The 25121-nt window shown below is 50.0% G+C and overlaps 1 protein-coding gene across 1 annotated transcript; it reads right to left on the reverse strand.

Annotated features, from left to right (window-relative positions):
• Window positions 1-1378: 1378 nt before the first annotated feature.
• On the reverse strand, window positions 1379-24307 carry SMO (smoothened, frizzled class receptor). The gene is made up of 12 exons (XM_058724325.1): window positions 23434-24307; window positions 9367-9572; window positions 8411-8620; window positions 7989-8161; window positions 7437-7656; window positions 7202-7325; window positions 5959-6051; window positions 5375-5483; window positions 4368-4553; window positions 3760-3908; window positions 3161-3295; window positions 1379-2922 (listed from the first exon to the last, which is right to left on the reverse strand). The coding sequence occupies exons 1-12, from the start codon at window positions 23768-23770 to the stop codon at window positions 2474-2476; spliced, it is 2391 nt and encodes a 796-aa protein (XP_058580308.1). The 5' UTR covers window positions 23771-24307; the 3' UTR covers window positions 1379-2473.
• Between the last annotated feature and the right edge of the window lie 814 nt (window positions 24308-25121).

A 25121-nucleotide genomic window follows, 5' to 3' on the forward strand; every position in this document is an offset into this window, starting at 1 on the left:
GCTTATTTCTTCAAATAACCAGCTCCTCTGATCCTTCTGAATTAACCAAGAGACTGTCAAACGCAGTGGCCAAGAGCCCACTCTGTAGCCAGATCCCCTGACAGTATCCCAGCATTACCGCTTACTGTGTGGCCTTGGGTGAACTATGAAACCTTTCTGTGCCTCACAGATCTGTGATGAGATTCAGTGAATGAATGCATGTAAAGTGCTTGGAAAAGAGCCCGGCAAGCATTCAGTACGAGTCAACTATTCTTATAATCATTCACGTATAAAGTACCTGGAACATGATCAGATCCGTATATTAGTTCCCTTCCCCTGGAATCTGGCTCTGGGCAAAATGCTTGTGTCCCCATCACGTGAACAAATCTGGTCAGTACTCCAGAGTCAGTACCTTCCGAGTCTGTGGGTATCACCGCCTTTCCTCCACAGATCCTTTCCACCTGATCCTGAGTCCTTGCAACCTACTTTGCAGTCTTCTACTGACATCTTTTTGGAGGAAGTGGGGCTCACAGGAGGAAGTATGAATTCCTTTGCCCACAGGAGGAAGCTGGCCCTACTGACGTCCCTTTTAGGAGACGCCCCCCAAGGGCGCCTGGGTGGCTCAATCGGTTAAGCGTCCAACTCTGGACTTCTGCTCAGGTCAGCATCTCATGGTTCGTGAGATGGAGCCCGGCATTGGGCTCCAGGCCAACAGCACAGAGCCTGTTTGGGATTCTCTCTCCCTCTCTCTCTGCCCCTCCCACTTCTTAAAATAAATAAACATATATATATATGTTTATTTATCTTTATATCTTTATATATATATATATAGATAGATAGATAGATATAAAGAAGAAGAAGGAAGAGGCCCCCAGAGGTGGGGCCCCGGAATGCCACAAGGATCCATGCTCATCTACACTAGTGGGGGCTACTTGCCCCCAGTCGTCACTCCAGGGGCAGCTGCGTGTTCTAGTTCAATCATCTTATGGTCAGTGCATAGTGAGGCAGCTATGGCCACAGAAGAGTTTTTGTCCATATGCAGCTGACTAGCTGGGAAGGACAGCCAGCACGTTAAGCTGATAACAGCTTGACATCTGACTGTCAGTCATGACCTCAACAGTGCCAAGCCATTGGCCTTTCGGAATAGTCCGAGGAGGAAGTGGAAAACAAATGTGGTCAGGACCAGGAAAACGGGTCAAGACCAGGGCCTGTGGATTTTATTTTACTTTACCTTATTTTTATTAAGTCATCTCTATGCCCAAGGTGGGGCTCAAACTCACTACCCTGAGGTCAAGAGTCACATAATCTGACTCAGCCAGCCAGGCACCCCCCCCACCCCCCCCACCCCCGCCCCAAACAAGACCAGGTCAGGATCCATGGAAAAGAACCACACCAAGAGTTTATACAAAAACCTTTTATTTACTGTTTGTATTTCTCCCCATCCCTATCCCCGATCTGGAACCCAGCCAGCTCCTAAGGCTTCCTGCTGTCTGGCTCTTGAAATTGGGGCCTTGGAGACATAGTCAGGGGTTATGAGAGGTGGGAATCTCCTCACCCACCAGTTGTGGAAGTTGAAGGAAGCGTTCCTGCCTGGCTGAAGCTCCAGCAGCCTCCCAGGTTAGCCCCTCAAGTCAGAGGATCCACCCCCCCCACTGGATGGACGGGAGGAAGGGAGAACACGCTTCTACACCACGCCAGGCTCTATAGCTGAACCAGTCTCTCACCTGGAGATGAAGCCAGCATCAAAAGGGTGGGGGATGGGGGAGGAATGGAGCATGCAGCAGTTCTGGGTCCTAATCAACGAACAGGGAAACAGGTAGAGGTTGGCCTGGTTGCACTGAAATGGGAAAGGGGAAGGAGGGTACAGGAGCATACAGGACGGGCTACTGGCCTGGGGTCGGGCCAACCGGGCACCTGTGAAGAGAGGCTATAGCCCCTACGGGAATAGGCACTTCCAGCTCCACAACCACCTAGAAGAGGGAGAAGGGAGCCCCGTCCCCACCTAGACAAAGGACTAATGACACAATAAACACATTTGGTCTGAGAGTGCCAGAAAAGGGCATCCACTGGCACAGAAAAGGGCAGCCAGCCCTCATCTGCCAGGTATGGGCCTGGCTGCCTCATTGGCTACCACAGGCCACTCTGGGTACTGTCACCCCTGCCTCCACTGTCACTGCCCCCCCAGCCCCCAAGCTCTGCAGATCTCATGACCCTGCTGCACATGGATACTGCCAGCCAGACTCCAGCTGGTGGGGCAGAAACAAGGACCCTGAGCTCCAGGGTCCTTCCCTGGATGAGGCCTGCCCGTAGAGATGTCAGGGCCCTTTCCCACAGTCCTGCTGCCCTGAGCCAGACATATAGAGCCCTCCTGGGAGGGCACGGCACCCTCAGGTGCTCTGGAAGACAAGACCCTGGGGAAGCACTCTCAGGGAGGATGAAGAACCTCAGAATGGTATTTGCTGCTCTTTCCTATCCCGGGTCCCACTCTCCGGGCTCAGAAGTCTGAATCTGCATCCATGAGCTCTGCCTCCATCAGGTTGGTGCGGGAGTGAATGGGCCCCAGCCCCTGCCGGCAGCCCTGAGCCCAGGCCGCCGTGGGAACTGGGGCACTGGGCAGAAATGGATCCTGCAGGTGACTGGGCTCTGGGCAGAAAGGGTTGGAGACCAGGGTCCAGGCTCTCTGTCGGCAGGATTCCCCAGCTCCCCAGGCACCTGCGGCCACCAGGCACTTCTGCCGGGGCAGCTGAGGCAGTCGAGGAACAGCACTGGCCGCAGGGGCAGGGGCAGGGGCAGGGGCAGGGTGGTGAAGCTCAGGAGGTGGCACCAGCGGGCACACCTCCTTCTTCCTCTTCCTCCGCTTCTTCTTCCGGCCCAGGCGCTTCTCCAGCTCTGGGGAGATCTCTGCCTCAACCAGCCACAGGTTGGCTTTTTCCTCTGGGGGCACTGATGGCAGGAGAGAGAACGTGAGCCTGGGACGCTGGTCTGTCCACATCACCTGTTCTCTCCTTGGACCCCTACTTTTGAGGTCTGGGACCCACAACTCTAGATCTCTAGTGCCTCAGCCCCACACTCTACATCCTCCAGGGTCTCCCTTCTGGCAGCTGCTCGTGCTCCAGTCCCAAGAACCCCCAGACTCCATGCCCCCACCCCCCACTTCCTACAGAAGCTTGACTCCTCGTACCTGGAGTTGCCACAGGGGTGACAGACACATCCTGGGGCAGTATGGCTCCTCTCCGAGCCACCATCTTGGTGACATGCTGGGCCCAGGCAGAGGACACATCAGCAGAGGGCTCGTTGAGGTCAAAGGCCAAACCCGCTGTGGGGGTGGAAGGAAAGGCTAAGGAATCATGACTGCCCCACTCCTTGGGTGACTGTAGCTCCCTCCCAGTCCACGGAGTCCAGAAAGCCCACCCAGGGAATCATAGTGATCTACCCAGTCCCAGTGATCTACCATCACTAGAGGCCAGAAATCCAGTTTCTAGAACCCAGACTTACTCTAGCCCAGGGAGAACCACTGGAGAGGACAGAAGAAGTGAGAAGGAGATGACTCCTTCTGAAACCAAAGCACCAGCAAGCAGACCCAGGGGCAGAAACAGAGGGCAGAGTAGCGAGGGACGGAAGGGGGATGAGAGAGGGTGGAGTGTGTGAGGAGAGGGGGGGCTGCTTTCTTCCTTCCTGCCTTCCTGCCAGTCCACGTGTCCGTAGCAGCTTAGTGGGGAAGGGGGCCCAGGCGTTGCGGGGATCGAGTGGCTCCAGTGGAGGAAAGGGACCGAGGCTCACCCACAGGCCCGTCGTGGGAGACAGTGTGCATGCTGAAGGAGAGTTCCTGGCCTGGGTTCTGCAGCAGCTCACGCCGCTTGGAGAAGGCCTTGGCGATCATCTTGCTCTTCTTGATGCGTTTGGGCTCATCATCACTCTGCCCAGTCAACCTGAGAGCAGAAGAGATGGGGGAGGGGAAGTGGAGGAGCAGCCACTTCCCATCAAATCCTGTTGAAGACGGGCGAAGCCTTTCCCTCCAGGGAAGGAGCCTCCAGAGGGCCCCAAGTCCCTCGAGGACTCTGAGGAGAGACCGCTGCAAAGAAGTGGGCCTAGGATGCAGGGCTCCTGGATGCCCAGTACTCAAATCGCTCAAATCATTCCCTTCTTAGAAGAAAGATGCTGGCGGCAGGCTCAGCACTTGAAGCGTCCTCCTGAGGACAGGAGGTGTCACCAGGGGGCAGTGGTGAGCCACACAGAAGGCAGCTTTAGGCAGCTCAACGCAGACCCTTGGAAAACTGGTCTGCCGGTGACTGTTGAGAGACCACGGAGCAGGCGACCCTTACTGGTGGGGACACCAAGAGTGAGGGAGTAAGGCGGCGAGGTCAGAACCGGCTGGCTGCTGGCCCCACCTGCACCAGGTGCGCCTCCAGATGAGCAGCGTGGCCTTGGTCCAGACCCAGGTGCTCATGGCAATGCCGGTTCCAAACATGGCAAACAAGTTGATCTTCTCCACCAGGAGGCTGGGGCGATTCTTGATTTCACAGTCAGGAATGGGCTTCTTGGTGGGCAGCCCGATGGTCACGTTGGCCTGGCACCTGTGGTGGGGGGGTTAGTAGACAGGTGAGGCTCTCTGGGTACCCAATCAATCCAAAGACTTTAGAAAGAGCTAAGCCCCACGGCAACGATTCACAGCCCTGGGTGCTCCCTAGAGTCACTTGGGACATTAGAGTTACTTTTTATAACTACTAATGCCTGGGTCGCACCCCAGACAATTAAATCACATCTCTGGGGGAGGACCAGGTATTAGTGAGGTTTAAAGCTTGCTTCCCAGACTGGAAGCTGGAGCCGTTAAGGAAGAGCCTGAGGCAGTCAGGATGTGGACTGGTGTCCATTTTAATGAGCATTGTAACTGCTATTCCTGATATCAGCTAGTGCAGCCCTTCTTTCAGTGGATGAGATGCTTTACTCTCAGATTCATCCTCATGGTGACACAAAAAAGCACAGGCAAGGCTAGCAAGTATTAATAGGTTGTTACACGTATCGTGGAGAGGTAACTACTCCGTGCAGGGCTCTATAATAAACTCTGTAAAAGAGTACGTGAGAATTAGAGTGACTTCTGTGGCCAACACAGAGTCGTCAGAGAAGCCCAAACATGAGAGGGCTGAACAGTTAAACACACCAGCCAGACAGTGGCTCGTGCAGAGAGGAGAGCAGAGTTGAGCCGGGACAGGAGAGGTGCTTTGCCGTGTTTGCAAATTACAGAGCAATTGACATCTTGGGTGCCCAGAGCAGGATGGACAGTTTCACCTGCCCGTCAGAGGCAGGGGCCTAGCAGACCCTTGCTGGACAGCAAGGAGGGCTAGGGCTGTCTGAAGTCCTGTGGCTGCCGCCCCCAAGCCCCCAGCACTGCACTCACAGCACATAGTCCCGGAAGCTGCGCTCCCACTCAGCCTGGTTGAAGAAGTCGTAGAAGTGACAGCTGAAGGTGATGAGCACAAAGCCAAAGGCCAGGAAGCCAAAAATGCCTGTGGAGGGCCAGGGTGGGACAGAGCATTACCAATCCCCGGTGTGGGAGCAGCAATGGGGACAAGGCGTCTGCCCCATTCAGGCCTGAAAGATGGCTGAGTCTGGGGTAAATTCATGCTAGGCTCAGTTTGCTGTATTCTCCAGAATAAGACTTGAAGGGCACTTGAGCCAACTGTGGGAGGGCCCCAGTGGGGACGAGGAAGCAGTCTTGGCACGAGCCTGAATTCTTCCATCCAAGAAGGTCCCCTTCTTTTGAGTTGCTACCACCATGACCTCTCACCCCATCCCACCCCCCCCCACCCCCCCCCCCCGTACACACACATGCCCCACAGGCTTGTCTTGTTCCCATGGCTGCTAACTTGCACCACTCACAATGCATCCTCCAAGATCCCATCCTGCAGGTCCCTCAGCCACAGAAGAGTGCAGTGTCGGATTGACCAGTACCTCGGGCCAAAGGCCCTGGGGCCCACTCACCGAGGCGCAGCATGGTCTCGTTGATCTTGCTGGCAGCCTTCTCACTCAGCAACCCGGGATGGTTGCTCTTGATGGAAAACAGAGTCATGACTCCTGAACAGAAGAGAGATCTCAGACATTAGTGGGGTGAGGCCACTCTCCCGGGAGGGATGGAGGTGGCAGGCAGTCCCAGGTCTGATTACTCCTCTGCTGATGTAAAGCTTGGGGAAACTGGAGACACTTGAGAAATGGGGCACGGCTGGTGGCAGATGTGCTATGTACTTGGAAAGACGGGGGCAGAGCCCAGACAAACAGTCGAGAAGAGAGAGAAGGTGCCTTCGTCCTGGCCCGGGCTCCCCGTAAGTAAGGCAGCCAGGTCAAAGCTGTGCTGATGGAAAAGGCAAGAAAAGAGATGTAACAACAGAGCTATGCGATAGAAATATGTCAGCCACACCCATAAGCTCACATTTTCTAGCAGCCTCATTAAAAAAGTAAAAAAGATGCAAACGAAGCTGATTTCCATACTTTCCGCGAGCAATACATCATTGTGTTTTATTAGCATTTCAATATGTAATCCACACAACAAACTATTAATGAGACAGTTTACCTTTTGGTGTGTGCGGAGTCTTTGCAACGCAGTGTGGATTTTGTACTTATGACGCGTCGCAATCTGGACCAGTTTCAACACGGGTGGCCAGTACAGGAGAGCACGGGCCCGAAACCTAAATCAAAGGCCCAGACACTGGCAGAAAGAGGTGGGCTGAACAGAAGGCTGACAGCACAGGGAGAGGAAACTGAAGTTTACAAAGAAAATGCAACACAAATGAGCTCAGAAGAGACGGAGGCGGCAGATCCAGACGGGGAAATTAGGGAACAGAGAATCTGTGCATGTTGTGAAAACTGTGTGTGACTATGTTCTGGGGGTAGGAGGCGGATGAGGAGCCAGAAGATGGAGAGCATGTATAAATTCAGGGTGCACACACACGACCAAAGGCCCTGAGTTGGTCCACGTGGACAGGGCGGGTTATTCACCATACAAGTGCACCGGGCCAAGGGCTGAGTGGGGGCTGGAACCCAGCTCAGGCTCTACTCAACAAGCTGTGAGCCCCGGCTCAAGGCTCTGGAGAAAGGGGCTGCCTTGCTCGGGCCAGCACAGAGGTTGCTGCAAAGGTAGCAGAACCGGCAGCTCCTAGCTCCTACTTACACAGAGCGGGCGCTCAGCGCTTTTTGCTGCCCGACTGGTGCCCGCTTGGTGCCTACTCACCTCGGATGAGGAAGTAGCCTCCCACAATGAGCACCAGGCCAATCGGGGCCAGCACGAAGCCTGCACGGTATCGGTAGTTCTTGTAACCCACAAAACAGATGCCGCTCACAGAGTCCCCGTCCACCTGCGGCACAAAGGGGGGGGTGGGGTGGGGTGGGAGGGACAGAGTGGGTCACGGGCACCCCTACCCAAGGCCACTCCGCTCAGGTCCCCAGCCTCCTGCCGGCCACCATACCTGGGCGACGGCAAGGATTGCCACAGTGAGGACAAACGGGAGTGACCACGTGAGCAGGTGGAAGTAGGAGGTCTTGCCGGAGAGAGGCTGATAGGTGGTGCCCAGGGCTTTGAAGGAGGTGTGCCAGGCATAGGTGAGGACCACAAACCAGACGACACCAGCCATAAGGGCGTAGTACACGATGACAAAGATGATGACGCAGGACAGGGTCTCATTGGAGCTGTGCAGACGTGTGGAGGGGCATGTGGGGAGGGCATTCCATACTCCCTTTATCAGCTCTCTCCACCCTGTCCCCAGAGCCTTGGCTTCTAAGGTCTGGAGGTTCCCTAGGAGTCAGAGCTTGGAGGTGGGACTCAGGTCAGATTCGAAGAGGTTATGGAAGATGCCCCTCTGAGCAGATGCGACCAATCACATCCCCGACGCTGGATACCGTGGGCTCAACAAGGCAGAGCTGAACCCTACACTGAAATCTTCAGTTTCAAGCCCACCCTGTCCCTTTTCATTTCAGCCTTCTGCCCCTCACCCTGGCTCCTGGGTCCTCAAAACACCTACGTGGGCTCCCCGAGCCTCATGGTTCCATCTGCACGGCAGACGATCTCCCGGCGGGCGCCGTCCATGAACTGGGCCAACCAGCCGATGCTCCCCACAAAGAAACACGCATTGACGTAGAAGAGAATAACAGCAGGGTAGCGATTCGAATTCCGCCAATCAGCCACAAATGTGGCCTAGAAGAGAGAAGTGGGATCCGCTCTATGAGGTTAGGGTGATTCTGCTGCCACAGACGCCTTTGTCTGAGCCCCCGAACCCTCTTATCCAGACCCTTCCCCCAGGGACACCCCCCAAGGCATCCTCTCCCCACCTCCCTCTGCTCTCACAACGCAGACAACTGTCGATCCACTTCCCACTTTATAGGCTGTGTGTTCTGGGGCCCCGTTCCCCTAACCCCTCCACCCGCAGGCCTGCCCTCAGCTGACCAAGGTGAAGAGCGTGCAGAGGCCTGTGACTGCGCCGAAGGCCGCGATGTAGCTGTGCATGTCCTGGTGCTCGGCCTCAGTGAACAGCGGGTTCTGGCACTGGATCCCACATCCCTCCACGTCCTCATACCAGCTCTTGGGGTTGTCGGTCCGAACCAAGGGAGCCTCACACTGGCCCGAACTGTTGAACTTGATGTTCTGCACCTCATTCTGGCACGAGGGAAGGGGAAAAGGCAGTGCAAAAGGGAGCAGGAGGCCCAGGGGCACCCTTTGGCTTAATACGAGGCATAAGGGCAGCTTGGTAGAGTGCCTACGAGCACGGGCTGGAGATAGCTTTCCAGCTTTTGAAACCCCGCCCTGCCACTCGATGACAAACTATATCAAAAGGCTGGGACAAATTATTGGACCTCTCGGTTTCCCCACGTATAAGACAGCAGTACCTACGTCATGGTGTGGTTTAAGGGTTAAGTGAATCAATGGCTGTAAGAGGCTCCTATGGTATTTGGCAGAGAGTAAATAATAATAATTAGTTTTATTACCAACATTACTGCCATTAGTATTATTATTACTTATGAGCCCTCCTTTACCACCAGAACGAGATCACATCCCTGTCTTGGGGTCTATAGCTGTTTTACATGTGCGCGCCTGGACTCCCTAAATACACAAAAAACTTCTTGGAGAGTGAGTTCCTGTCGTCATTGACCCCCGAAACTCCCCAACACCTAGCGGAGTAGGTGCTCAAAAAATATTTGTTGAACACAAGTTATCTTCTACAAATCAACAGACAATCCCTGATAGACTGGCCCCGCCAGTGAGCTTCAGTTTGGGTTTGTGGCTCATTGACCCCACGGCTGCAGATTTGGGGTCTCCCGGGAGAGAAGGCTGCGGGGCTCCCCTGCCCCTGCTTCCTGTTGGGCCCTGCCCTAGGCTTGCGGCTTGCCCGTCACAGCACTCACCGGGCAGCCCTCGGGGAAGTGGTCAGGGGTACAGCGCAGGAAGTCGGGCCAGCCACGCTCCCTCTCCACAATGGCACAGGGGCCTCGGGTAGCCTGGCACAGGGTGCGGCTGGGCAGCTCCACTCGGTCATTCTCACATTTGGGCATGTACACAGCACACAGCAGGGGCTGGATCACTGCCCAGCAGCGGGGGGCGTTCCGGAGGCCTGGAGAGAGGCAACAGTGTGGATACATTGTGGTGACACCCTTCCTCACTCTGACCCACAGCTGTTTCCCAGGCCTGAGGCAGGTCTCTTTGCCATAATGCTGGATCTGTCAGGCACAGGGTTTCTCAACAGAGCATTTGGGCAGGAGGATCCTTTGTGCTGCAGGACTGTCCGATGTATTGCAAGACATTTAGCAGCCCTGGACTCCGCCCACTAAATCCCAGAACCCGTTAAGTCATTATGACAATTAAAAAACACTCCCCTTGCCCCTACTCCAGGGCTGGTGACTGCAAGAGGGCCTGAAGGGGAGTTTCTGGGATGCTGGTCATGTTCTATTTCTTGATCTGGTAGTGGTTCAATGTGTGTATTCACCATGTGAAGAATCGAGCCCATGACTCACGCGCTGATCTGTGTGTATGTTATAATTCAATTCAAGTTTTTAAAAAAACAGCCCTCATTTCCAAAAGCCCTGCTAGGGAGCGTTAGTGCCTCTGGCTGAGGACCCCAGCTCGACTTGCCTTGTACCTTTTCAGGGGCATCCTTAAAACCTTCTACAGGCCTCTTCCAGGGGAAAGGGAGGTTGTGGGACCCACCCCTTCCAGGGCCCATGCACTAGAACGAGATGTTGCCCCTTGCCCAGACCCCAGGATCCCTGTTCCTCTTACCAAGCTGAGGTGAAATAGAGAACAGGTAGGAGCTTAAGAAGAGGTAGTCAGGGGAGCCCAGGTACTCCAAAGCCAGAGGAGGAAACAGGAAATCAGATGGAGAGAAACAGAGGAGGCTCTGTCCAGTGCAGAGGGAGGAAACATGTTGTCAGCAAGACAGAAACAGCACCCCTGCCCCAACCCAGGCACCTACCCTGCTATCCCAGGGGCGGGGCTCACTCAGCATCCCGCCCCCATTGCCCCTCCCGAATCATCCCTGCTTCAGGAATACCGGTGTCCCACACAAGAAGTTGTGTTAGGAGAAGCGTCTAAGGACGTGAGAGACAAACTGGCGACTGCCACACTGCCAGGCTGGGGGCGGTAGGGGCAGATAGCTGCTCTTTTTAGGAGGGAGGCAATACAGCAGAGGGATGAGGGGCATGGACACTACAATTAGCCTCCCTGGGTCTGAGCCTTGGCTCTCCCATTTCCTGGCTGTGTGATCTCCAGCAAATTACTCTATCTCTATCTCTAGCTTCAGTTTCCTCATCTGCAAAATGGGGATTTACCTCCTGGGAATGTTGTGAAGAGTTTGGTAACGCACTTGATGTGTTTAGCATGGTACCCGTCAGATAGTAAGCACTCGGGAAATATCAGCGGTCATTACTCATCTGAGACCTCTGACCGCTCACAGCTCTCACCACCACAAAGCCTATTCCAGGGGCACAGAGCAAGTTCCGGTCAAGAAGCAGTGTCCTGGGGTGCCTGGGCGGCTCAGTCAGTGGAGCGACCGACTTCGGCTCAGGTCATGATCTCACCGTTTGTGAGTTCGAGCCCCGCGTCGGGCTCCGGGCTGACGGCTCAGAGCCTGGAGCCTGCTTCGGATTCCATGTCTCCCTCTCTCTCTGCCCCTCCCCCACTCGTGCTCTGTCTCTCTCTGTCTCAGAAATAAATAAACATTAAAAATAAAATAAAAGTAAAAAAAAATAAAAAGAAGAAGAAGCAGTGTCCTCAGGCAACTTTCCTGAGCCTCCACTCAAATCAGAATCACCTAGGGAACCTTTATCATTCTAGAGGGAGAAACCCACTCTCAGAAATTCTGACTGAGTGGGCAGGGGCGGAGAATGCACCAGTGGTTGCCAGGGGCTGGGTAGGAGGAGAATTTGTCTACAAAGGGGCAGTAAGAGGGAATTTTGGGGCCTGATGGGCTTTTCACTATCTTGAATGTAGTGGCTGATTACATAACTCTATATATTTGTCTAAATTCATAGCGAGGTACAACAAAGAAAAAGTTAAATTTACTGGATGTTTACTGAACACTATACTTAAAAAGGGGGGAGCTCACCAGAGTAAAATGTATTCTAGAGGAGCAGCAAGCAGCTTATTAACAAAAATATTATGTTATTTTTCTGGGTTTTGTGATATTTGCAGCGATCAACTTTTTTTTTTTTAACTTTTTTTTTTTTTTTAATTTATTTTTGGGACAGAGAGAGACAGAGCATGAACGGGGGAGGGGCAGGGAGAGAGGGAGACACAGAATCGGAAACAGGCTCCAGGCTCCGAGCCATCAGCCCAGAGCCCGACGCGGGGCTCGAACTCACGGACCGCGAGATCGTGACCTGGCTGAAGTCGGACGCTTAACCGACTGCGCCACCCAGGCGCCCCCGATCAACTTTTTAAAATGTGGAATTTCATTGTTTTCCTTTTTCTCGTTTTAAGTATTATATTGTACCTTAAAAATGAGGAAAAGAAAGACTATTAAATAAATCTTAAAAGACAATTGAAGAACCATCTAGGGAAAAAATGATTTGGATCCTTACCCCATTTCTTACATAAAAATAAGTTCCAGATAAATTCAAATGACCGCATGAGTTTTAAAAATTAGAGTACCAGAAGAAAAGATGGGATGTGGTTTTTAAATCTTAAGTAGAGAAGGCCTTTCGAAGTATGACATAATACTCGGAAGCTACGAAATAAAAGATTTTAAAAAGACTTCAGAAAAAAATAGGGTAAAAACAAAAACCATGAGAAACACAATATACTGAGAAAATATATTTCCAATACATATCACAGGTAAAGAGTTAATCTCCTTACATTAAAAAAAAATTTTTTTTTTTAAATGGGGCGCCTGGGTGGCTCAGTCGGTTAAGCGGTCGACTTTGGCTCAGGTCATGATCTCGCGGTCCCTGAGTTCGAGCCCCGCGTTGGGCTCTGTGCTGACAGCTCAGAGCCTGGAGCCTGTTTTGGATTCTGTGTCTCCCTCTCTCTGACCCTCCCCCGTTCATGCTCTGTCTCTGTCTCAAAAATAAATGTTAAAAAAAGGGGCGCCTGGGTGGCTCAGTTGGTTAAGCGTCCGACTTTCGCTCAGGTCATGATCTTGTGGTCCGTGAGTTCGAGCTCCACGTCGGGCTTTGTGCTGACAGCTCAGAGCCTGGAACTGCTTTGGATTCTGTGTCTCCCTCTCTCTTTGCCCCTTCCCTGCTCATGGTCTGTCTTTCTCTCTCTCAAAAATAAATAAACATTAAAAAAAATTTAAAAAGAAAGAGCTAATCTCCATATATGCCTTAAGCTCCTCCACATCAGTAAGAAATTCATGATCCTATAAAAAAATGGGCAGAAGACAGATCTAATCCAAATGGCTTAAAAAAATTTTTTTTTTCAACGTTTTTTTTCAACGCGGGGCTTGAACTCACGGACCGCGAGATCGTGACCTGGCTGAAGTCCGACGCTTAACCGACTGCGCCACCCAGGCGCCCCCCAAATGGCTTTTAAACACATTAAGAAACATCCAATCTCACTGTTAATAAACTGAAATGTGGGGGTGCCTGGGTGGCTCAGTAGGTTAAGCGTCCGACTTCGGCTCACGTCATGATCTCGCGGCTCGTGAGTTCGAGCCCCAAGTCAGGTTCTATGCTGACAGCTCGGAGCCTGGAGCCTGTTTCGGATTCTGTGTCTCCCTCTCTCTCTGCCCCTAACCCACTTGCATTCTGTCTCTGTCTCTCTCAAAAATAAATGAAAACATTAAAAAATAAATAAATAAACTGAATGTGAAATAAAACTACAATGAGACATAATTTTTTAACTTTTAGATGGATACAGATCAACACATTTGAAAATGGTCTATTGACAAGAATGTAAGTGAAACTGGCACTTTCGTATATTTCGAGTAAAACAGAAATTAGTAAACACTTGTGGAGACGATTTGGCATTATCTATCAACATTTTATACTAGTGATCCTACTTCACATGTTTACAAAGCCAATACACAAGACTATTCGTTGCAGCATTGTTTGTAACAGCAAAAGAGTAGAACTGCATGAATCCGTAGCCATCAATAGGAGACCGGCTGCATAAAATATCATAAATCAATATAATAGGACACTACACCAGGCTGAACTATTTGCACTGAAATGGAACTATCTCCAATGCATCTTGTTCAATGGATTCAGTTGAGTGGGAACAGCCTGAAGAGTAGGCCACTAATGGTTGTGGGAGGGAAAAAAACTAAGGACACATCTACATTTGTACACATGTTGGATGTCTCCGAAAGAACACACAAAAACCAGTGCTGATCCTCTAGGCAGGGGAAACGGGGAGCCGGAAGCAGAAGTGAAAAGATTTAACTTTTGTTACTTTTGAATTTTATACTATGTGCACATACTGCCTATTTTTAGAAGTAATTAAGCTTAGAAAAATAAATATGCAAGTTACTGAGATGGGGAAGCTCCGTAGAGAAGAGAAGGGAACAAAATTGTAGACCAGAAGAAAAGGGACATCAACTTTATCTGTATTATTTTATTCCTTTCGTTTTATTAAAATACGAAACAGAGGGGGGAAAAAAGACACAGGTGTTATGTTAGTCTTTGCATTTTTCTATATTCATAGACTTCTTCAATATTTGCTACAATTTAAGCTCTGAAAATGACTTATTTTTTATTTTTCTATTTTTTTAATGTTTACTTGTTCTTGAAAGAGAGAGAGAGAAAGACAGACCATGAGCAGAGGAGGGGCAGAGAGGGAGACACAGAATCCAAAGCAGGCTCCAGGCTCTGAGCTGTCAGCACAGAACCCGACGCGGGGCTCGAACTCACATACCGCGAGTTCATGACCTGAGCCGAAGTCCGATGCTTAACCAACTGAGCCACTAAAATGACTCTTTATGTGCTTCTGGTGATCAGTCAAGTTGAAAACCATTGTTCTGAGATTGGTTTAACATCAGGAAATTCAATCAATGCAATTTACCACATTAACAGATTAAAGAAGAATAAAATCATATGATCATATCAATAGATACAGAAGTAGTTAATAGAATCTAACATGCAACCATGATAAAAAGAACAATAGGCAAATTAAGAATAAAAGAACAGTTTCTTTCTTTTTTTTTTAATTTTTTTAACGTTTATTCATTTTTGAGACAGAGAGAGACAGAGCATGAATGGGGGAAGGTCAGAGAGAGAGGGAGACACAGAATCTGAAACAGGCTCCAGGCTCCGAGCTGTCAGCCCAGAGCCCGACGCAGGGCTCGAACTCACGGACCGCGAGATCATGACCTGAGCCGAAGTCGGCCGCCCAACCGACTGAGCCACCCAGGCGCCCCAAAAGAACAGTTTCTTAATCTGATAAAACGTAACTACAAGAAATCTACACCAAACAGCATATGTAATGGTGAAGGGTTGAAAAACTTTAGAATACAGAAAAAGTCAAAGATGAGGGTTGCTGCTACAATTACCACTTCTATTTAACAATGTACTGGATGTCTTAAGTAGTGCATAAGGCGATAAAGGTACATAAATAAAGGCTTCGAAAAGATACATGGCTTGAAAAGGGAGACATCACACTCATTATTCACAAATGAGATGACTGCGTATATAATAAATAATCAATTTACCTAGTTTACTGGATTCACAATCAATTTCATTTCTATACACCAGCAACAAACAGAAAATGAAATGTTACAGGGACTATTCATAATAGTATTTTTAAAAATCAAGTACCTAGGGGGCGCCTGGGTGGCGCAGTCGGTTAAGCGTCCGACTTCAGCCAGGTCACGATCTCGCGGTCCGTGAGTTCGAGCCCCGCGTCAGGCTCTGGGCTGATGGCTCGGAGCCTGGAGCCTGTTTCCGATTCTGTGTCTCCCTCTCTCTCTGCCCCTCCCCCGTTCATGCTATGTCTCTCTCTGTCCCAAAAATAAATTTAAAAAAAAAAACGTTGAAAAAAAAAATTAAAAAAAAAAAAAAAATCAAGTACCTAGGACTAAATCTGACAAATGCCATTTAAAGTCTGCACAAAACTGTAAAACAATTGAGAAAATGAAAGAATATCTAAATAGATGGAAATATATAGTGAAATGATAGGAAGACTCAATACCATAAAGATGTCTTTTTTTTTCCTTCAAATTAGTCTGTATCCTCAGTGTAATCTCGATCAAAACCACCAACACCTATTTTTATATTAAAATACAGGGGCGCCTGGGTGGCTCAGTCGGTTGAGCGTTCGACTTCAGCTCAGGTCACGATCTCGCGGTCCGCGAGTTCGAGCCCCGCGTCGGGCTCTGGGCTGATGGCTCAGAGCCTGGAGCCTGCTTCTGATTCTGTGTCTCCCTCTCTCTCTGCCCCTCCCCCATTCATGCTCTGTCTCTCTCTGTCTCAAAAATAAAAAAAAATAAAAAATAAACGATAAAATACAAAAGGTCAAGGAGAGCTCAGACTCTATGAGATACCGCTGTATTATAAATACTATACTATACTATAAGTATTAATAAGAACAGGGGAGGTTCTTGGCTTGGAACTCACAAACGATTCTTTTTTTTTTTTAAGTTTATTTATTTATTTTGAGAGTGACAGATATGGCACGAGTCGGGGAGGGGCAGAGAGAGAGAGGGAGGGAGAGAGAGAGAATCCCAAGCAGTCTCCACACCGCCAGCGCGGAGCCTGATGTGGGGTTCGAACCCACAAAGTCGTGAGATCATGACCTGAGCTGAAACCAAGAGTTGGACGCTTAACCGACTGAGCCACCCAGGTGCCCCTGGAACTCACAAACATTCTTGTAGAGAATTTAGGGGCCCATGAACCTGCACGGGAAAAAAAAATTACATCTAACAGAAATTTAGCCTTTCCTTCAATTATGAATGTAAGCCACATACCACAGTGACGTTATCAATACTTGTGTTTTTGTCACAGATATTTTGTTACAGATAATCTCAAAACTCTGTTACTGTTCATCACAGCCTTGACATTATGGTGGTTATCAAACACATACTATATCTTACTTAGTGTATTCATAAAGAAGCACATATATATTAGATCACAAATTTGTTTTAATATATTTGATAACTATAGTTCAATATAGTTCATTTCCTTTGAAATCTTATATGCTCCTTTTCAATCCTATGTGTTTTACCTTATAAACTTAAAAATATTATACTGCGAAGGGGTCCATAGGTTTTACCAGACTGCCAAAGAGGTTTATAGCACAAAGATGATGAAGAACCATGCTATAATTAAGATGGTGTATACTGGCAAAGGATAGACAAACTAGAGCTATGGAACAGAATAAAGATCCCAGAAACTAGGGGTGCCTGGGTAGCTCAGTCGGTTAAAGATCCAACTTTGGCTCAGGTCTTGATCTCGCGGTTTGTGAGTTCGAGCCCCGCGTCAGGCTCTGTGCTGACAGCTCGGAGCCTGGAGCCTGCTTCGGATTCTGTGTCTCCCTCTCTCTCTCTGCCCCTCCCCTGCTTGCACTCTGTCTCTCTCTCTCTCTCTGTCTCTCTCAAAAACTAAATAAACATTAAAAAAAAAAAAAAAAAAAAAGGTCCCAGAAACTAAAGATATCTGGACACTTGATTTATGGCAGAACGGTGGAGAAAGGATAGTCCTTTAAAAAAAAAAAAATGATGCTGAGGCAATATGTAGAAAACTAGTGAATTATATGTCTATAAATTGAAAATAAAATCTAAAAAGTGTTGTTTTGTTTTTGAGTAGGCTCTACACCCAGCATGGAGCCCAATGCTGGGCTTGAACTCAAGCGACACTGAGATCGAGACCCGAGCTGGTGTCAAGAGTCAGACGCTGTTCAAAGCCACCCAGCCACCCTTAAAACGTTTGGAGAAGATAACATAAGAGAGTAAGTTCATGACTTTGTGGTATAAAAGGACTTTTTAAAATAAGGCCCAACAGGGACTCCTGGGTGCCTCAGTTGGTTGGGCGTCTGACTTCGGCTTGGGTCATGATCTCACAGCTCGTGAGTTCAAGCCCCGCATCGTGCTCTCTGCTGTCAGTGCAGAGTCCACTTCAGATCCTCTGCCCCCCTCTCTCTGCACCTCCCCTGCTCACATTCATTCTCTCTCTCTCAAAAATAAATAAACAGTAAAAAACAATAAAAGATAAAAGAAGACACAATAAGAACTAATCATAAAAAGTTTTATAAATGACTACCTTAAAGCACAGAACTTCTTTTAGCAGAAGGCACAAAGAAAATAAAGAGGCAAGCCAAAGAAAAGAAAACAGTTTCGATGCATAAAATCAATAAAGGACTCAACTCTAGCATAAATAAAGAAGTCCTACAAATCTTCTGAAAATGAGCGCCCAAAGGAAAATGGGGGCACATGGGGAGCTCAGTTGGTTAAACGTCTCCCTTCAGCTCAGGTCATGATCTCACGGTTCACGGGTTCGAGCCCCACATCGGGCTCCGTGCTGTCCACGCGGAACCCGCTTTGGACCCTCTGTCCCCCTCTCTTTCTGCCCCTCCCCCACTCACACTCTCTCTTTCAAAAATAAATAAATAAATAAAAATCTATTAAAAAAAAAAAAGAAAAATAGGGCAGAGATTTGAACAGACATTTTATAAAAGGCAGAATCCAAGTGGGCAGTAAACATTTGAAATGGTGCTTAACCTCCCTAGTAATCAGGGAAATGCAAATTAAAACCACAAATACATACCACAATATAGCCACCAGACTGGCAAGAATTTTACATGGTGACAATACCAAGCATCAGGAATCATGTGGGCACTGGTGACTCTTCTACACGATTAGTGGGGACCACATTGGTGGAACCACTTTGGAAAACTGTTCCATATTACCTAGTAAAGTTGAAGGTATGCAAGTATCTAGTTATTCCATTCCTCTGAGGCTGTACCTAGGGAAGCTTGAGGCGGGTGAACCAGGATATACTTAGAAGAATACTCGCAGCAATGTTGTTCACAGTGGCCAAAAACCGGAGACAACTTAAATGTTTAACAATAATAAGATGGATTAATAAATTGTGATGTATTCTACAATGGAACACTATTCGGCAAAGAAAAAAAAAAATGAGCTGCACTAACATGGATGAATCTTACAAAACAATGTATAGCAAAAGAAGCAAGACAAAAGACATAGAAGAATACACATATCACGATTTGTCTAAAGTTCAAAAACACTCAAAACTAAAATATACTGTTTAAGGATTCCAAAACTAGGTGACAAAAGTATAGAGGGAAAAGGAAATGATAATCCGAAACGTTAGGGTAGTGGTTACTTCTAGAAGAAAAGAGAGGGGGAAGTGATTGAAAAAGACGAAGGGGAGCTTTTGGGGGGGCCCCACCATGATCTAGTTCTTGACTCAGGTGTCACTTTATAATTATTTAACATTAAGTGCCCCTGTGTTTTATGCACCTTCTGCATACATGCAGCATTTCACAGTTAAAAAGTTAAAAATCTTGTGGCCCTTGGCTGGCTCAGTCGGTGAAGTGTACAACTCTTGATCTCAAGGTTATGGGTTCAAGTCCCACCTTGGTTGTAGAGATTACTTACAAATAAAATCTTTATTGAGGCACCTGGGCAGCTCAGTCTGTTGAGTGTCTGACTCTTGACTTCAGCTTGGGTCATGATCTCGAGGATCCTAAGTTCCAGCCCCACATTGGGCTCTGCACTGACACCAGATTCTCTGTCTCCTCTCTCTCTGTCTCTCTCTGTCTCTCTCTCTCTCTCTCTCTCTCTCAAAAATAAACTTTAAACAAAAAAAAGAAAAAGAAAATCTAAATAAATAAATAAATAAATAAATAAATAAATATTAAAAATCTAAAGGAAAATTAAAACTCGAGCCAGTAGGTGCATTCCCGTATTTTCATCCTTTCCAAATGTATATATCTTAACTGATTCTGATCACCAGCCAGGTTTGGGAAAAGCTCTAAGGAAATTCTTTCCGGTCTGCCCCTGCAAACAACCCACCGTCACCAACAGCATCCCTCCTCTCATTGCTCAACCAGATTGTCTTGAGAGGAAAAGAGAGATTCCTCCCGGAATTCTCTGGCTCTTTTCTCCTGGCTGCCCCCGGCTGAATGACAAGGCCACACACCCCTGTGCACACACAGAGCACAGGGGTGGTCAAGGAGGCTACGTGCTGGCTGTCAGGGGCCTATTTCCCTCCGCAGCCACAGGTCTCTGCTTTCTTGCCCCATTTACCAAACCAGATTTGGCCCAAGGTGGACTGTGGCCTGGATATTATATTTGTCTGGTCAGCTTGGAATGCCTGAGAAGAGACATTTCAAGCTGTAATGGGGAAAGATGCTGAGTGCCTGAATGAGCCCAAGTCCAAAGGGTTGAAAGATACCGGAGGGACCTGAGCTCTTTACAGATCCAGAAAGTAGTCCAACCTGGGCTATAAACTTCCTCACTCAATGGCATACTTCCAAAAGGCTCAGCAGTCTGGGCCGAGGAATAACACAGTGGCCGCTCTCTTCAGCAACTCCTATTCCAGATCTGCTGGTAATCTCCACATACACGTCCACTGAGCACCTCTAATTCACATGGCCGAACTGAACCCAGGCTTTCTTCCTAAGCCTACTCCTCCTCCAGCATTCCCAGCTTAGTGGAAGAGAATGATATCACCTTCCCCGCGAGCCTGAAAAACGTACATCCTCCTGCTCACTCTTGCCTTCCATCTAACTCATCAGCAATCCCATGGGTTCTAGCTCTAAAATTCTGGGATCTGTCCACTTCCTCCAGCCTGCTGCCCCATCCTCTCTCACCTGGATCTCCACCTCCATCATGGCCATCACCCTCTCTTACCCGGAATACCATCCCCTAAACAAGCAACCAGGCTCCATGCCTCCCCTCCTCCCGTGGCTTCTTCACACAATACTCAAAGAGATCTTTCTAAAATGCAACGGTGATTACATCTCTCCCTTGCTCAAAAGCTTTTAGTGGCTCCTTATTATCTTCTGGATAACATCCAAACTTCTTAATATGGGGTATGAATCCCTTTATTTTCTAACTGCCTAGGTCTTATCTCTTATAATTCTATCCCTCACCTACTTTGATCCAGCTCTACTAAAATCGTATATTCCTAAAAGTGGTAAGCCCTCTCACCTCACCTTTGCATGCCGTCTCCTCTTCCTATTCCTTCCTATCCAACCTTTCCTTGGCCCAGAGAATTCCTACTTGTTTCTCAGATCATAGGTTAAATGTCAATTCCTCTGGGGGGGGGTCTTCCCTTGCTCCCCAAAGCCCTCTGTGTTCCTTCAGCACCCTACCCTGTCACAATGCCTCTCCCAGGAAATGCTAAAGCTGTTTGTGTGTCTTCCCCTTGACGGCAGGAATCACGTCACGTCTGTATTCCTCGTCTTTTCGTGCCCCAGAACCTGATCCAGGCTGACACGCAGCAAGCACCCAATGCCTAATTTAATGAATGAGTGGATGGCTGTGTACTCAGAACTCCGAGGCTTTAAAAAAAAAAAAAAAAAAAAAAGCAAAGAACAAGTCTCTACCTTCAAGAATTCACAGATGAAGACAACCTAGATCATTTTCATCCTTTACCCACCAAAATACCTCCAAGAGCCAGGTGACACTGACCACCTAGACATGGTCAAATCAAGACCACTAACTCGGGACAGGAAAAGTCACTCACCAGAGGCTCCCGGCTAAAGGCCTGTCTGTGATTCTTACACTTGGCTCCGATCTATTCCACCCGCCACCGACCCCACCGCCCAGAACATCTAGCAGAAAGACCCAAAGCAGAAAGAACAACTAGAATACACTTGGGAATGTAACTGAGCTGAGGGATGATGGCAGCAGAGAAAAAATTCCGAATGAACTAAAAACCTGAGCCCCAGGCTGGCACCTCTACAGGACCCTACTCCACCGGAGGCACAGCTAGTAAGGATCGAAACCACACAGCCAGCAGATGGTTCTAACTCCTAAACTTCCCTGCTAAAACACTTCTGCCTTGCTCAGCGGCTGCTATCAGGAATACGGACTGGAAAGAGGTCCAGACCCTTCCTCCTCGATTTGATGGTAACTACAGAAGGGCAGCATCACACATGCTTTTAACTTAGGAGAATTCAACCATGGGCCCCTGCAAAATAACTAAGTAGAGAGAGGAGGGGCGGGGGGATATCCTCTCAGTGTGAGCAACTTAGAACTGGGTGAGATTCTAGTGCTGAGATTTGTATTTTCCACACGACTGGCTCCTAAACACAAACCTTCTCAAAGAAATCTGTTTACACCTTTCTTTTGTGCTCCTTTTTTAAAAAAAAATTTTTTTTTTTTAACGTTTATTTATTTTTGAGACAGAGAGAGACAGAGCATGAATGGGGGAGGGTCAGAGAGAGGGAGACACAGAATCTGAAACAGGCTCCGGGCTCTGAGCTGTCAGCACAGGGGCCCGATGCGGGGCTCGAACTCACGGACCGCGAGATCGTGACCTGAGCCGAAGTCGGCGCTCAACCGACTGAGCCACCCAGGCGCCCCTGTGTTCCTTTTTTTAATTCCTTCAGTCTGCTGCTCTTTTGCATTTATGTAACTTTAAGGACTAAAATTATAGTTTCTACGTATGCCCCTTCTTATATACTATACTATATGTTACACGTTTATACAAACATATTACCATAAAAAGAATATATATGCAAAAATTACCTACACCTTATGTTATGGTAGTTTATGAACTTTTCAAAGCTGCTGTTGATTACACATGGTTTCTGCCTACACGCCGACTTTAGAACCTGATACCCACTAAGGATATAGGTCCACCAAGGGTACCATCTTCCACGTTCCTCTGGCATCTGCCAGAGTGATACCAGGCCAGGAATGATAGGGCTTTGTCCAACATTCAGCAAAGACTCAGAACTCTAGTGGCCAAGTTGACAATGACAGGCAGCCTATATCTCGGCTCCCCGCTTCAGGATCAACACCAGCCCCCAGGGTGGAACTGAGATGTAGGGCACCCAAGGCCTGCCAGAAGAAGGAGCTTGCCAAGTTGGCTCCTGACTTTTGATTTTCTTTTTCAAGGACAGCTTTGAAATCACACTGACTAGAAGCAAGGGCTGACAAAACCAGTTCCCTTCCCCAACCCCCCTTCAGGCCCCTAACCCAGAAGAGTGACAAGTGGGGAGATCATCCACTCCACACTGCTAAGGAAGGATTTATTTGGGTTTTTTAGGCCTGGCCATAATCCTAACCTAAGGCGAGGGCTTTGGGACTTCAGGCCACTATGGAAGTATCCACAGGCTCTCAATATCCCGGGCTTAAGTGTCCTTCTGCAGCCCTGACCAGCCTGAGGATCCAAATTTCCAAAGAATACACAAATAATCCTTAGAATAGTCTCATTGCTTCACGACCTCAGAAAAGGATCAGAGTCCCCATTTTTCAGACGAGGAAAGGGTGAAATCTGTAACAGCAAGACAAGATCACCGTTTTCTGGACTTCCTGTCTCCCCAAACAAGATTTCTGGTTAACTTTTAATTACTCAACACCAGGGGGTTTCTTATCCATCACAAATTTCACTCAACTCTTTCCCCCCATCCTGTCCCTCCATGCCTCAACCTTCTAGCCCATCTTTCCTCTTCAACTCCACTTCCCGGTTTTCTCTTCCCAGATCTAAACACCTCCTTGAATCCCCAGGGGCTCCGCTCTCAGAGCAGCGCTTACGAGGAGCAGCTCCACTTCTTAAGAAACATCCTTTCCCGAGGCTCAGAGCCCCTGCCTCATGGGCCCCTCATCCCCCCGCATCCTTTGCGCACCCACCCTGCTCAGGCCTTTTGTGACCGGCTCCCTCAACCGTCTCGCCTCATCACCGAGGGTCCCAACCTGCTTACAGCCGGCACCCACAGTTTCAGACTGTGTTCCTCCACCTCTCCCGGGTGCAGCTCTTGCCCTCGCCAACGTTCAGGCCTGAGCCTGTTCTTGCCCAGAGTGCCGCATCCCACCACCGCCACCCCGGCTCCGGCTTCCGCGCGCTTACCCGACCAGAGCACGAGCTTGCCGTGCGCTTCTTCCTGGGAGTCCGAGTCCCCGGCCAGCAGAGTGGAGGTGGCCCCGTAGGGCAGCGCCGAGCCCAGGCACACGTTGTAGCGTAGCGGCTCGCAGGGGGCTGCCCGGCCGCAGTGGCTCAGCAGCGGCGGAGGGCCGGTCACGGCCGCGCTCCTTCTCGCGCTCCCGCCCGCGCTCCGCGGCCCAGGCCCAGTCGCGTTCCCGCTCAAGGCCGCCCCCCGGCCTGGGCCCCCCAGCAGCAGCAGCAGCAGCAGCAGCAGCCCCAGGAGCAGGATCCCTGGCCCCAGTGCGAGGCGGGCAGCGGCCATGGCCAAACCCGCCAACTCAGCAGAAGCCCCGGCGCCCCCGCCCGCTCCCCGGAGCCCCCCGGCCACACACGCAACCCTTGGGGCCGCGGATGTGGCTCAGGCGACCTGTGCGCCCGGCGAATCCGGTGCCGGGCCCCCTCGCACGCTCCGCGAGCCGCGGGCCCTCGGCGCCCAACTTCGCAAACTTTGGAACCCGGGGCCCATGTTGGGCGGCGGAGGCCCCGGCCGGGATGCACAACTCCCTACTCTTTCTCCGGGCAATCCAAGTTGTCTTCAGCCCCGGGAGCCCCCTGGGCCCCCAATCTCCAGCCCCATTCCCTCTTAAAACTATCTTCCAGCCCCGCGATGGAGGCCAGGCGCGGGCAGGCGGTGGGGGATAGCTCCCCGGCTTCGCCTCTGCGCCAGCCCCGCGGCCCAGCCGCCACCTTCGCCCGAGCGCGCCGCAGACCCCCGACTTCTCCCCACCGACTCCCCGGCTCCTTTGTTGCTCTAGCTCGCTCGGCTCTCTGGAATGCACGGGCCTCGCGGAGCCAAGCCCGGCCCCACCTCCGCCACGGCTTGGGGAGGGACTGGCAGAGGGAGGGAAGAGGAGGGGAGGGGATGCGAGAGAGGAGGAGCGCTAGCTTCAGTGTCCCGGGCGCCCGGAGGGGCCCAGACCCGGGGGGCTCTGGGGACCCTGTTCGCCGCCCTGGCGCAAGAGATGCGAGGAAATCGTGGCTGGGAGCCGCAACCAGACTCAGCGGGCACCTGATCGGCCTGAGGCTCTTTCGACTTGGCCGTCTGCAGGGAATAGATAGACTCTTCTGGTTTACAGTGGGAGACACGGAGGGGGTGGGGGGTGGGGGTGGGGGTGGGAGGTGTCTGAAGTCAGCGGAAGACTCTTCTACATCCTTGCCCAGTCCCCCAACCCCGCCAGTTTTTTCTGGTTTTGGTTAGATCTTTCAACTTGTCCCGGGGCCCCATGGATGAGAACCAGGGTTTGGGGGACTCGCTTACTCAATCCTTCCAACTCGGGACCTATGGGAGAGAGGAACTCAGAGTCACTCAGGGCAGCTGCCCCGCTGCTGTTACCTGTGAGAGCAGGTGTCTGGAAACCAGACGTGCCAACATCAGCCTTTATTGCTACAAATGTGTGAAGTGTGAACTGTGGTTTCCAACGATTGACCCTGGCATGTCTTTGGTTATGTTCGAAGGAAGCCATCCCATTTTGATGGCCCTTGTTGCTCACATGCTGGCTGAGGAAGTTTCTGCTGCTCCCTTTCCCTATTCTGCTCGTTTTGCCTTTCCTCACTCCTTTACTTGTGGTGCTTTGAGTCACCGTGCGACAATTTACACCTATAGCCAGGGGTCC

This window comes from Neofelis nebulosa, chromosome 4 (genome assembly GCF_028018385.1).
Source record: "Neofelis nebulosa isolate mNeoNeb1 chromosome 4, mNeoNeb1.pri, whole genome shotgun sequence".
Classification (NCBI taxonomy): Eukaryota; Metazoa; Chordata; class Mammalia; order Carnivora; family Felidae; genus Neofelis; species Neofelis nebulosa.